This window comes from Diadema antillarum, unplaced genomic scaffold (genome assembly GCF_040938485.1).
Source record: "Diadema antillarum isolate AM-2024a unplaced genomic scaffold, OU_Dant_1.0 seq00000082_RagTag, whole genome shotgun sequence".
NCBI lineage: Eukaryota > Metazoa > Echinodermata > Echinoidea > Diadematoida > Diadematidae > Diadema > Diadema antillarum.
This window is the reverse complement of record NW_027271175.1, coordinates 1,784,065-1,799,665: the sequence shown is the minus strand read 5'-3', so window position 1 is coordinate 1,799,665 and position 15,601 is coordinate 1,784,065. Positions and strand designations below refer to the sequence as shown.

The 15,601-nt window shown below is 41.7% G+C and overlaps 1 protein-coding gene across 1 annotated transcript; it reads left to right on the top strand.

Moving 5' to 3' along the window:
* The first annotated feature begins 12,120 nt into the window (after positions 1-12,120).
* Positions 12,121-12,453, top strand: LOC139726301 (uncharacterized). The gene has a single exon (XM_071637368.1). The coding sequence runs from the start codon at positions 12,121-12,123 to the stop codon at positions 12,451-12,453; it is 333 nt and encodes a 110-aa protein (XP_071493469.1).
* Positions 12,454-15,601: the final 3,148 nt, after the last annotated feature.

Sequence of the window (15,601 nt, the reverse complement as noted above, 5' to 3'; positions counted from 1 at the left end):
CATAGTGTTCGACTATTCATTCCATTTACCTTTTGCCAGTATGTATTGAAATATTCATTTGCGATATATATACGCATATATAAAGAGATGGCAAAATTAATCTCATTACCACAGACAACAGAAGTGTAATTGCCTCCCAGTTTCTGTTAATTTAATTATGTACAATCTGTTGAGGACCCTGAGTAAACTTTGAAAATAAAGACGCGTTGCATGTCATGTAGGTATCATTAGTGTGTCGTTACCAAGCAATCCCGCAAGTACGTATCAGCTTATAACGGCAGATCCACAGGCGATTCGAAAATGTCAATTAAGATCATACGCGAGACGTGAAGATCATGAGCGTTACGTCGCTGCTGACGTCATTAGTTAGCTATGTAAGAAATTCCGAAGCCCATTCTGAAATACCTTCATGTGAATTAGCATCAGTCTTCGAAGGTTGAGTCGTTTCTTCCGTGCATTTAGTCAATTCCAACAATTTACCATTTTCTCCTCTATGACTTCATGTAATCTTGCCCCCCCCCCCCCCTTGTATTCATTCACTTCATTTGGAGTATTTGCCCTTATATCTATAGGCAAATCAGGTTCCACTAATGTAAAATTGCATATATCATCTTTGGCATACATATGTCATTTATCTTCGATTTTTTTTCTCTATTCTGTGGAATATAATAGTATTATTTTTTGCTAAAACTCCTTCTCCCTCTCTCTTTCCTACTCTTTCTCCTCTCTCTCTCTCTCTCTCTTTCTTTCTTTCTTTCTTTCTCTCTCTCTCTCTTTCTCTCTATCTATCTATTCTGCCTTACCTTATAGTTCCGTCGATTTCCCACGAATATAGATTAAATTGGAGCTAAATAAACAAACCCTCTACCCTCATTTTTCATGCTCGCACTGATTCGAGAAAGAGACCGAATACAGAGAATTAGACAAGAAAAACAGACATTTCCGCTCTCGGTCAAATATTTATCTTATTGTAAAATTCGAGCACGGTTTAAAAAGACCAACAGGGAGAGGAAGAAAAGAAACCCACACACAAAAAAAAAAGTTTCTGGGTCATTCTAAACCTATACCCCCACGGCGCCGTGCCTTGATTTCCGCTTTGTTTAATCTCATAAATCTTTCAGTTTACATTAAGTTCTGATTTCTTCGATAGAATTCTCCAACCTCGTCCCATCTCTTCTCCACTTTACCCTACCCCCCTCCCCTCCTTGAAGCCAGGCACAGAATCTTATGTTAGTCCCTTGAACCCCCGAGAGAAGGTCACCAGCCATCAGCAGATGATCACTCCAGGTATGTCTTTCATTTATCCCGTGCAGCACGGGGCTTTGCGCTGAAAGAAAAACAGGAAGAATAGAAAAATCTGTCCAGCACAGAATAAAAAGGGGGGATTTAGCGCACACGATGAAGTAGGGAAGAGGAAGTCGGATAACGACAACAACATTGGCGCGTGATTTCGCTCTTGCCTCATTACGGTTTGAAGTCATCGGATTAGAGATGATAATCTGTTTGCTATGTAAATCCTGTGCGGGGAACGAGGAAGCGGTGAGTCAATAAGCAGTTCGGATCTAGATTTTCATATGAGAAAGCCATTCGTCCTCCGTTAGTAAATGCCTAGAGGGGGCTGGCTTCACGAGGGAACACGGATGGGATAACGCAAGGAGAATTCCATGATTCTGTGTCGAGATAGAAAAACGCTCCATCACGCCTGAGCTGAAGGAGATTTAATTGTCAAAACCGCTGCTCGTTTATACAAGGGTTGGCTTAGTTGAATGGCGCAAACCAGATATTACTTAGAACAAAACATATCTGTATTACGTGTGACGATTTTGTATTTTTTTTCTCTCTCTGACAGAATAATGTCTCTTTTCAATATATCAATCAATCAATCAAACGTTTGGTAATTATCCGTACAGTACAGAACTAGAGAACGTGCATTGAAAGTCAGAACAGGTAAAACATAAAAAAGACCCGAAAGGAAAACAGTAAAAAATCCTAAATTCGCCCACTCTTTCAAGTAATCGTTCCCTGATACGCTCATCCACTCCCCTCCTCACCCCAACCCTCCCTCACCCCCTCCCTAACCCCTTCCTCCCCCTTTCCCTTCACCTTCTCCTTCTATTATGCTATCTGCCACTCGCTCCCGAGGGGGGAGTGGCGCAAAGACACACACCATGGCCCGCGGACGGCGTGGGTTCTGGCTGATGATACATGCACCGTCTGGGGACCACGTGCTAGATACGGAACGACAATTAAAGAAGAGCTAGCCGGCGGGATTTGAGCAACGAACGTAAGGAGACTTCACGGTACAAACTCACAGTTCTCCAAGGACACGTTGTTTAATGGATAGCTCCATATTATTGCATTCTTCTTTCACCACCTCGGCAATACACCAAGAGCAAAGTAGGACCGTGCTGAATTCATTTCCAATTCCAAACAGGCAAAATTGCAAACGCGCGGGGCAGCAAAATGAGAACAAAAAGGGGGCAAAGAACGAACAACTCAAAGCAAGATGTGCCGCTCGTCAATTAAGCTTTGCAACAATGTGTTTTAACCATTTTTACATTTTCTGTACTTGTCCGTGGGGACAAAAGAAGAGTAGAATCAAATTACATCAGTATAATCTGAAGTTGTTGCTCCCCAATCACTTATGTTTTTCCTCTCTCTCTCTCTCTTTCTCTCTCTTTCTCTCACTACCTCGCTCATGGATCTGATAAAGTAATACGCAGTCCTGTACAGTAGTTTACAATGTCTCCTTTTCAAAGAACAGACGTTTAAGGGCGTTGAGGAGCCCTGTATACCTCGTGCAGTCAGACCGTAATGTGTCATATTATACGTCATCTCTTAAGTACATTGTGTATGGGAATCTTGCAAACTAGGAAAGAACATGTAAGATTAATCACATATAATGAATAAAATGCAATACGTGTGAGACTAAATGTGAACATATATTGATGAAACATGAATTATATGCATTGACTAATGAAATTCATGCAATCATAATGATAAAATTTGCTGCAATACGAGGTATTACCATCATAATTGACCATAGCAAATCAACCATTATCAATTGTATCCTGAAAAATAACGTGCTTTATTCTGACATAATTATGATGTTTAGATGTGGCTCTGACTTCATCGTCGGCACGCGCGCAGTGCGCAAGTGTGCTGTTCAGTAGTAATCTCAGTGTGAGTACCTATCTGCACAAGGGAACATTATTAACAGGAAAGACAATGCAGCTGACTGAACAGACTGATAATGCGCCATAAAAGAGCTATGCCCGAGGCATAGCTCACTTTTCTTGCCAGCATTATAGTTCGCAAAATGATTCCATTATCAACCGCTCAGATGTCAAGATTTAGGAATGAGGAACATTAATGCTATGTGTATGAAGGGATCACTACCTTGTCATGTTCCATTAATATCTTCTTTCTGTCTTTAAAATTCTTCAAGCTCTTCTTCAATGCAGCAGGCTCTCTCCGTGCGATGTCAGGTCGATCACAGGCAGTTTTATATATAGCCAAGGCGATAAGACTATATAAACCATAAAATGTTCATACTGGCGGATCGCTTCACTCTCCCGCATCAACAACCCTGCGGGGAAAATTCATCAGCGATTTACAGCAACCAGTGCTTTACACCCTATACGCTGGAGATATAAGAACCCCGACACGAACTCGATATTATTGCAACATTTTCGGTGGCAACATTCGAAGGGCAAAGTTGACGTCAAATGTCTGCTTTTTGACAGAGGATCTTTACAGTTATCCTACTTTTTTCTTCTTCTTCTCCTCCTCCTCTTCCATTTTCACTGTTGTGGGACGGAAGAGACAGGAGGAGGAGTAGGACAAGAGTTCCCTCGGGGATATTTCGTTTCCCGCGCGACGCTGTTGCGGGCTGTTTCGTCAAATCCCGTTCCGAATGGCATATCTAAATGACTTCCAAAATGTTTATGATTAAAGCAGCAGAGGATTGATGAGAGAGTATGGCCTCATTCTGGGTTTTTTTTTCTTCGTTTGCCGCCGTCGTTAAAAAGATAAGTCCTTATATCTGTCCCCCTGCTTCCTTCTATTTCTACAATATATCTTACAAAGGAGGAATCATGTTTATATTGTGTTTCTTGGCGGTAGTTTGTTATTCTTTCAACCAACATGTTGCCCTGGTAAAGTCATAATAGTCATCGTCAAATGACAGATCCTTATTTTGTGATGTATCATGTCTAAATTTGATTTTCACCAACGCGAAATGGTATTATCATTCCTCTTTCTTTTCATCATTCAAGCGGCATCTATTGATCCAACACATCATCGAAAAACTATCCAATACATGCGTGGAGGGAATGATAATGTGCCTCGTTTTCGCTTTGCAAAATGAGATCATTTTTGTCATTACGAGGACATAACATTTAATATGGTATACTTAACACATTTTGGAAAACGAAACAAAATCATAACGATGGCCGCTGCTGACGTATGGTATACCTCACCGACAAACAGTATCTCACGTTGATATCCATTGTATCACACCCTTTTATTTCCTCACCGATCGATCATGGAATGATCGAAGCGGTTCTGCAGGTGTTTCCAAGCAATATGAACTGCTATCCCTCTTTTGTGCCTGTATATCTCGATCGGCGCATATAATTTCAATATCGAAAAGGTTTATCGAGCCGTATGGTTTTTGAATCGATAACACCTAACGACGGATCGTGAGCACCCAAAAGATGCGTACGTCGTATAACGTGTGTGACACGTGATTGGTTGACCTGGAAAAAGAAGGCGTCCGTGAAACGCGAGCTGTTATGAGCCCTCCCGCGAGCAAGACGCCGAGAATTTGTGGCAACTATCTCAAGCAGTTGGAATCGCTTCCAGTTATTGCTCCACATGCATTAATCTTGCCAACATGTGTGTGAGTGAGTGAGTGTGGTCTAAATCTCGCTGTGTATTTTCCGTCCTTTCCTTTGTGTGAAATATTGGAGAAAATCTGTATACAGCAGAAAAATGTGTGCGTGTGAGCCTGGGAGTGTGTAATTTCCCTAAAACCCGCTTGGCACAAAAGTGTGCGTGTGTCTGTAATATTGCTATATATGCATGAGTTATGTGTATGTAATCTTGCTTAGATATGAATGTAGGGTGAGATTGTGTGTAAACGTGTATGATTTTTTTTTTTGTGGTATGTGAACGCTTTAAGATATCTTTTTATATGAAATAGTGTAAATAAGTAAAGAAATGCTGCGAATATCCTGTGTGAAAGGAATACAATTGAATTGAAAAATAAATATCATTTGAAAACTTTCAAACACTGACGTTCACTTACAAACAGTTAGCAACAGCATTCGTATCGCAGATTAGTGGTCGACTTACCCTACTGTGGCCAAACATAGAAAGGAATGTTTCGTTCTACAAATATGCACAATAATGGGATTGTAATCCTGAAGTATCAAAGTCAGAATTCGGGTACTAGCAGATTTTTTTTTTTTTTTTTTGTCTTCCATAGCATTTCATCAAGACGCGTTCGATCATGCAGGCCTATATAACAGACAAAATCACACATGACTTTATTCTGAAAATTATATCAGGTAGCACATTGCAATTGAGAATACATGTCACTTTCAAAATGAATAGCTCACAAAAAGCACTAAATTTCCATTTTTTTGAAATTACGTCGTATAGTTGCTCTATAAAGAATATGTGTAGACGTTATACTCTCTGTTGAGCAAAGTTATGAAAAGAACTGTGTCAGAAGGGAGTTGGCATAAATCAAATTCAGGCTGTTTCGTGTGGAATGTTGTTCTCCTGACCGGTCTGTCCAGTTTTCATCTTGGGATTATCCTGCAGAATGTTTGACAGTATCGTAACTTTATCATTAACTTTATCATATTATCATTAACTTTATCATAACAAGTCCGTTGGGATGTGTTACGTCTCACTTCATGATGACCTAAATAGTGTCAGTGACAGAAACATGAACAAAGCAACGATTGGCAGCTTTGTATTTATCTCGTTGAATGATCATGACCGTGGTCAGTTTTGTGGGCATAGTGGTTATAGAAAGTGACTGAAACGTTTTCAAAAGTGCACGGAAGTGCGGAGATACACACTATTCTGTACTACTAGTAGTGGTGTAGTTCTACACAGACATGCATATACCCCACACAAACGCACCCATACTGCACGTATGCACAAACCCACACAATATTGGTAACACTTTCACGCACACAGCGATTTGTCTTCTTAACTCCCCCCCCCCCCCCCCCAAAAAAAAAAAAAAAAAATCAGCTACATCTCTTTCACAATCTTGCACGTGCTTTTCCAATCAATCGCCGCGATTAACCGCTGCCTGCCAAATTCGAACAATTTATTTCCGTGCTCGGCGTTGCTGATTCGGTTACAGATAACATGTAGATTTGAATGCCTGCTCTGCGTGCGTTAAGTGTCAATTACAGTTATTAGCGCTCCATTACGAGCAGTAATTCCCTTGCGCAATGGAAAGCCCGCGATGCGCAGAGAGCGTTAAGTCGTCTGTGTATACAGACAAGCAGCTATAGCAACTTTAGTAACCAGGTGCCCGATAAGCGAACACGCGCTGTAAAATTTGCTGGGATCTTTTGCAATTAATCGCCAAATTTGATTACCGAATTAAAGGACCTTAAATCCTACTTAAAAATACACCCAAAAAAATGAAAAACCTTAAACATACACAACACACACAAACAGTTTCACGCAGTTTTACGACATGCATGGTGCCAATTCATCGGTATAAAGTGGCGAGCTATTTGTGACTAGTTGTATCAACGCTTGCATATCACATACAATCTAAGTTTCATTTCTCCTCTTAGTCAAAATATCGTAATAATTCGATGTTTGTTTACTTCTTGAAGCAAAGATTCAGTATGATAAAAGTGATCATACTGATTCTTACTTTTTGGAGCATTCAACTTCCATTTTCTATAGCTTCAGTCTACAAAATACCTGAGACACTGGTTATCATGCAGCTCAGATTCGTCAAACTTAAAACATTGTTAAAGGGAATCAAAGCCAAAATAAATGGAGTGAGTGAAAGCAGTAGAACACATCAGTAAAGGGTTGAGGAAAGAAAGATGATCAAGTCAAAAGTTATAAGAAAAGTTTTGGTGCTGTCATCACTAGACGGGCAGACTATACTATTTCTTTTTATTTTATTTATATATGTCTTAAAATAATGACAGGGAAGGTGCACTCAGTTTAATAAACTGCTTTACAAGCGCGTACATATAAATACAAAGTAAAATACAATACAATATATAAGTTAAAAGAAAAATAATTGTATTATTGAAAGTGGCAAATGAACAGAACAGGAATAAACAACAAAATGAAAGCTTAACCAACAGTAGTATAACTTCACCCCGCCCCCAAAATTATCATGATTATATATCACTCCCTTACCCCCATCTAAAGTCCCTGTAGTATACATTTCATGACGTCACTATGGACAACAATGAATAGAACGTATAAGGAAAATTCAACATAAATTTCCGCTCTTCTAGCATATTGAAAGAGCACGTAACTTACCTCTTTCACAAAGCAAGAGGAACAATATTACCCTTAACATAGTCAGTGGCAAGTTGACCAAAATGTGTACTTTTCATGAAAATGCCATGATGTTGAGTACTAAATGTATATTTTCTTTATATTTTTTTGTCCAAATTGGCGTCATAAACTGCATTAGTGTTTTCATTCAGCAATGACGGCACCTAAACTTTAAGATTTCCTAACGTTATAATCATTGTCCAATTTTCCTCAAACGTTCACTGATGTATTCTACTAATATTTCTGCTTTCACTCAATCCACATACCTTGGCATTGATTTCTTCTAAATTGGTCCCAATGTCTATAAGGTTCCTCTGCACTGCTGATACACAGTACCTAAATGTTTCCCCTTGTCACATCGCCAGGAATACCAATATTCACCCACCCCGGATGCCACTCGATAACTGTCTTGTTTAAGTGCAGGCACATCCGTATCTGGTGCAGGTATACAGATGGGACTATTAATCCGTCGAGACTGAGCCCTTGATAAATGATCGAACATTTGCGCGTTTCCTACATGGAGTCGATTGCATTTTGATTTCCGCTTTGCCAAATACTCTTACTACTATCACACCAATAACCAGATTTTGGTTTCACCTTTTGCTCAAATTACCTTGATGGACTTAATCTATCTGAGTTTGGACTATAATGTACGAGAATCATGAGACAGTAAAATCCCAAACTCACTTTCATCATGTATCCTCCGATGTTCCGCTTGCTTCTGACCTCTCGGTTACCGTGTAGACAACGGAAATTATGAATGATGATATTGATAGGGCTTTTTTATCACGGTTTAGACTGTGTATACGGCTTGTTTCACTGGTGGGAAATTTACATCTGATTAAACGGGGTCATCCCACTAGACCGACACCCACGAGTCATACAGCCCACGAGTTCGACATTGAAAACAGGTCCATGAGTCATACAGCTCACGAGTCACAGCCCATGAGTTCGACACTAGGCAAATAAAGCCCATGAGTTCGACACTATAGGCACTGATAGGTAAAAACAGCCCACGAGTTCGAAAGATACAAGACGGCGCGTAATGTGTTGGTCTCGTGGGCCTTGTTGACTTAGTGTCGAACTCATGGGCGGTGAGTTGGCTCAGTCGGTAGCGCGTCTGCCTCACGATCACGCGGCCCGGGTTCGAACCCGAGTCTGGACTGAGCAATATTGTGTGTAAGCATACCGTCCCCTCTAGCAAGAGGCAAAACACTCTGTCCCTCGGATAGAGCATAAATGGAGGTCCCGTGTATGAGAGAGTAACAACTCATGCACGTAAAAGATCCCGCTTCATTCATTCATCGTAAAGAGCAGGGTGTTCAACCCGGTGAAGTGGTCCCACCTCACATCCAACTGGACCCCATGGAAGACCAGCTTAACGTAGCTGAATATGGGCTATCCAGCCATCTTCTCAGATGGAAATGAACAAACAAACAAACAAACAAACAAACAAACAAACAAACAAACAAACAATATGACTTATGAGCTGTAAGACTTGTGGGCTGTATGACTCGTGAATGTTGGTCTCGTGACGTGCACCCGATTTAAAAGTGCACGATTTTATTTTGAGGAAATCGTACATGTCGTTATAAGATGGTGGGCAGGAGAAAGCAATTCCCTGTAGCTCTGTACTGAAAAGGACAACAATGCGACTGAGACAACTTTGAATTCATTTTGGATGACAGTCATGATTCCATAATGATTATTTTTTGCCCCGTTGCAGCATGTCAAAATATGAACGTTGATATTGGCAATGACATAAAAACATTTCCAAAATCAATTCTGTATCACTACAAACACGACAAAGTCCGCTAATATGTATCATCTGCCAAGATGCTTATAAAAATAAATGTATAGAATTAACAACCTTTTTAAACAACTTTTTTCGTTAGTGAGTAACCACAGGATAATGCGCGCAATTTCCCTGTATTTTCTGCACTTCCGCTCTGTTCGTAGTAGACTATGAGGTCATGATATCTTCACACACCACCTCGACCACACGACGTGAGACGAAACCCCATGATCGATCGATCTCTCTAGGCAATATCGGTCATTCATTGGCACAATAATCGGAATATCATACACTGAGATGATGAGGATGAGGATTTTCGCTATGAGTAAGCAGTCGCCGTAAGTGAGTTTCCGTCATCTATATAAAAGGAATCGACCGATGATTTGCTTTGACATGCAAATTCCTGGTGTGTGTGTGTGTGTGTGTGTGTGTGTGTTGTGTAAGTGTGTTGCACTTCTTCAAGACAAGAGAAAAGACACGGAAGATTGCTAGGCAGTTTATGTCCATAGCTAACCACAGCTTCTCTTGACGGTGGGCTTGTAGACTGTGTGTTTTGTTAGCTCGTCGCACGGTTGTTTTGCATTGTACTTTATCTTTCTCACAGAGAGAGAGAGAGAGAGACCCTTAATTTGTTATCAAAGCAAATAAATGCCTATGCAATGTAAAAGCATGCCATGCACTTCTCGATTTCCTATGCAGCGTGCACAGAATTAGCACGCGCGCACACATATCAAAAAAGAACAATCCGTCAATCTGAAAGCTAGTGGGGCAGCTTAGCAAACATATTGTGCATTTTGTGATACAAGCACCAAATTTGGCACAAATGTACATTAACATATTGCAAACATTTTCAGATATTGGGCCACTTGGAATTCTCTCTTTATGTCCGCCATATTGGATTTCAAAATGGCCGCCATTTGAAATCTACAGTTGCGACTATCTCTGGGTCTAATGGTCCTATTGACCTGATTCTGGTGTCTAAATGTATGTTTTGGGGGGCAAGGAATCCAATGGTAACAATCTTCATTGTGTATTTTCACCAATGGGCCGCCATATTGGATTCCAAAATGGCCGCCATTTGAAATCTACATTTCCTATTATCTCTGGGTCTAATGCTGCTATTGACTCGATTCTGGTGTCCAAGTGTATGTTTTTTGGGGGCAAGGAGTCCAATGGTAACAATCTGCATTGCGTATTTTCACCAATGGGCCACCATATTGGATTTCAAAATGGCCGCCATTTGAAATCTACATTTGCGAATATCTCTGGGACTAATGCTGCTATTGACTCAGTCGATTCTGGTGTCTAAATGTATGTTTTGGGGGGCAAGGAATCCAATGGTAACAATCTGCATTGCGTACTTTCACCAATGGGCCGCCATATTGGATTTCAAAATGACCGCCATTTGAAATCTACATTTGCGATTATCTCTGGGTCTAGGCTGCTATTGACTCGATTCTGTATCTAAATGTATGTTTTGGGGGGCAAGGAATCCATTGGAAACAATCTACATTGCGTATTTTCACCGATGGGCCGCCATATTGGATTTCAAAATGGCCGCCACTTAAAATCTACATTTGCAATTATCTCTGGGTCTAATACTGCTATTGACTGGATTCTGGTGTCTAAATGTATGTTTTGGGGGGCAAAGAATCCAATGGTAACAATCTGCGTTGCGTATTTTCACCAATGGGCCGCCATATTGGATTTCTAAAATGGCTGCTACTCGATCTGCATTTGTCGTTATCTTAAAATATAATGACTTGATTTTGGTGGTGGTGGTGGTAGTAGTTGTAGTGGTAGCTGTTAAAGTAGTGGCAGTGATGATAACAGAAATGTTACATTGTGTCATTCCAGGTTCATTGTGATGCGGTATGCATGCCTGTAGACTGACAGTGCTGTATTTTGTTTTTGTCAAAGAGGTTCAGATAAGCTCATGGTGAGCGAACTTCGCCATCAACATCACTGCACCTCACCACAACTGACTGTAGGTTGTGCCTCATATGTCAAGAAGACAAGATGGAGACACTGACCAAACCTGACCAATCAATGAGGAAAAACACTGGTAGTGGGTACAGTTCATTCACACAGAACTTGATCAAATTCAGTGAACTTTGAGAGCTTCCAGAATCATTTAACTTGGAAAGACTCAATGATGGTCGTGGCATTTAAGCTGCGATGGTTGCACAATATCACCAGACGTGCAGGCTCCAGTACAACAACACCAAACTACAGAGGGCACAGAAGAGAGCACTCAAGAAAGAAGGGCAGAGCGATGAGGAACAATCTTTGTGCAAACGCACCAGGGCATATTCATGTTCATCGAGTACAGAGAAGGTCCCAGAAGCTTGTTTCTTCTGTGGATACTACAACATTCTAAATGGACAGATGGGTACGTGCCTGTGCAACCCTTCTTCGTGATACAGAACTGCTTAGCCGTCTCAGTGGTGGGGACAGGGTAGCATTGGATGCCCAGTATCACCCACAGTGCTTGATAGGACTTTACAACCGCACAAGAAGGGTACAGTCAACAGGACCACAGGACTCAGACCAAGAGCGAGCAATGTCGGCAGTTGTCTTCGCTGAACCCGTCCTCTACATTGAGGAAACCAGACAAGATGAGGAGACGGCACCATGTAGTATTCAGATTGGCCGATCTTTTCCACCTCTATCAGTCCGGAATGGATTAGCTTGGAGTGCAGCTCGACACGAGAGTCCACTCCACACGACTGAAACCGAGACTGCTATCTCAGTTTCCTGACATGCGGGCGCACACCAAGAGGAGAGACATCCTGATGGCATTTGAAGAAGATCTCGGTGCTGCTCTTGATAAAGCCTGCGAGCTGGACAGTGATAGTGATGCAGTCCATCTTGCCCGTGCTGCTCACGTTGTTCGCAATCACATGTTTGGAGAAGCCAAGCCCTTCACAGGATTCCCTGAAGGATGTCAAGAAGAATTTGTGCCACCGTTGCTGCATGCCCTAGTCAGCATGATCCTAGAGGGACCCAGCATCAAGGACCAGACCGCAGACACTAACCCTGCAGCACTTACCGCAGCTCAGATACTGAAGTTCTACAGCATTAAACACAGGTGAACACGTTGTACCACATCATCCACATGTTTCAAGCACAGTGTTGCAAAGGAGACCCCACTTCCAACATACATAGGGATGATATTGCATGCTCATACACGCAAGAAGGAATTGGTCGACAGACTGTCACACGTTGGCCTAAGCATCTCTCTCCTTCGTCATCTTGGGCTGCATTTCATGCTAGCCAACAACCATCAGATGCTCGAGTCATCTGCCCCATGTCGCTGCTTCCACTCTTCCTCGAAAGTGCCCACATTGTGGCCATGATCCTGCATTCAATGTATGTTGTGAAAAATGCTGTAGAACACCTGAATCCTGGACACCAGTGGTCACCTTTGATCAGCTACTGTTTGCTTTGGCCAAGCAGATACAGTGGAAGTGGCCAGAGAGTTATGGTGAAGACCACATAGTGGTGATCGATGTTTGGTGGTCTCCACGTAGAGATGGCGGCACTGAAAACAATGGGGGACTGACTGCAAGGAAGTGATTGGGTGCAAGCACTTGTGCAAACTGAGATTGCGATCGTGACAGCAGGGACAGCAGACTCATTCTTGCGAGCATTTCATGTCTTGCGCACAAGAAGAGCACATCAAGTGACTGCAGCAGCACTGTACATCCTGCAACATCATGCCTACAACCACTACTGTCTAGGAGAAACCAGGGACACAGAGGACCTTCCTGCGTTTGAAGACTGGTGTCGCCAGAGACGAGACAACATTCCCCAGTTTCGCTACTGGGCAACTGTGCTAGAATTTAGAACTGTTGGTTCTAGTGTATGTGCGTTCTCTCAGGCAGGGATCGTTGATGATGTACCTCGATGCTCTGACAGAGCTGGTCCCACCTATGCTAGGTGAATACCAGTGCACTTAGGACATGGCCAAATCACTTCCAAACACCAAGATGTAGCCAGGAAATTCAGTGAAGGCTACTTCACAGTTCAGAAAACACAGAAGGTGTTCTCTTCAATCCCGATTGACCAGGTACATGAGCAGAATAATGCCTGCATCAAAGGAGACGGTGGCGCAGTTGGGCTCACTGAAACCCTAGTGCCCTTCGTCGCTGGATCGTTGCGGGACAGGAGGTTGCTTGGGTGATCGAAGAATTCCAGGATGGGAACCAATACTGTAGACCGCAAACAGCAGACACACAAGACAAAAAAGTTTCTGGGACCGTTTCTGTACTCGATGAACGTGAATGTGCCCTAGTGCGTTTCCATATTGTTCCTCATCGCTCTGCCCTTCTTTCTTGAGTGCTCTCTTTTGTGCCCTTTGTAGTTTGGTGTTGTTGTACTGGAGCCTGCACGTCTGGTGGTATTGTACTTCGTGTGCAACAACCGCAGCTTCAATGCCATGACTATCATCGAGTCCTTCCATGTGAAATGATCTTGGAAGCTCTCAAAGTTCACTGAATTTGATCAAGTTCTCTGCGAGTGAACTGTACCCACTACCAATGTCTTTCCTCTTTGATTGGTCAGGTTTGGTCAGTGTCTCCATCTTGTCTTCTTGACATATGAGGCACAACCTGCAGTCAGTTGTGGTGAGGTGCAGTGATGTTGATGGTGAAGTTCGCTCAGCATGAGCTAGTGTGAACCTCTTGGACATGGTGGAACTGTCTTGATCGAAAACCAGCACCGTCAGTCTAAAGGCATGCATGCATCACGATGAACCTGGAATGACATAATGTAACATTTCTGGCATCATCACTGCCACTACAGCTACCACTACAACTACAACTACTACCACCACCACCACCACCAGGATCAAGTCATTAGATCCAAAGATAACGACAAATGTAGATCGAGAAGCGGCCATGTAATGTAAAGCAGCCATTTTGAAATCCAATATGGCGGCCCATTCGGTAAAAATACGCAATGTAGATTGTTACCATTGGATTCTTGCCCCCCCCCCCAAAAAAAAAAACCCAAACAAACATACAAAAAACATAGATTTAGACACCAGAATCGAGTCAATAGCAGCATTAGACCCAGAGATAATCGCAAATGTAGATTTCAAATGGCAGCCAATTTGAAATCCAATATGGCGGCCCATTGGTGAAAACACGCAATGCAGATTGTTACCATTGGATTCCTTGCCCCCCAAAACATTCATTTAGACACCAGAATCGAGTCAATAGCAGCATTAGACCCAGAGATAATCGCAAATGTAGATTTCAAATGGCGGCCATTTTGAAATCCAATATGGCGGACATAAAGACAGAATTTCGAGTGGCCCAATATCTAAAACTGTTTGCAACATGTTAATGTACATGTGTGCCAAATTTGGTTTTTGTATCACAAAATGCACAATTCCTTTGAATTTTCGAGCTAAACCGCCCCACTAAGCAGTCTTTCCGCGTCTATGAGGAAGCCAGCAATTATAGGCCTTATAATGAAACGAAAGATTGAAACATAAACATTATTTGTTTGATATTGCAATATTTCAGCTTGGTAAATTCTTGCGTCGAGTTCTTTTTTTTAATGCAACTGAGTGACAAGTCCCTTCATCACCCTATTCTATAGTGGGTACGATGGTTGTCTAGCAATCAGGAGATGGTTGGTTCAAGTTCACCCTGAGTATGCATGCCCATTTTTTTTTATCATGGCTACTACTAAAATAGTGAATATTCGGTGCTTATTAACGTCGACGAAGGGCAATTTGTCAATCATTCGCAAAATTTTAGGAGTCTTTCTGGGCAGTTCGTATGTTGTCTACAAATTTAGCTGACATTCCAATGATTAACAGAACCAACGGAGAGAAAAAATATATATATACATTGTATGTATATTGAGAATGTAATCACCACACACTTACAATTCGACTGTAATGCCAGATTGATAAATCTATGAAAACATACTTGAAGTTGCTTTGTATTGTGTGTATCATACCCTCTTGATGAAAATGAAGACTCCAATGATGCATAAAACATACTAAAATACAGACATCGGGACAGACACGCATATCAATACAAACGAATATCAAAATGTTATTCACATGCACGGATTTACAAACGGAGACAATGCTGATTTAGACAGCTCCTTGAATATTCAAGTTGAATATTCAAGCTAAGAGTTCGCAGAGGACTTTAAAAACAGCAAAAGAGCGAGTAGCTATTTTAGCATTTAAATGTCGCTCTGTCTGGCTACTCTCTTCCC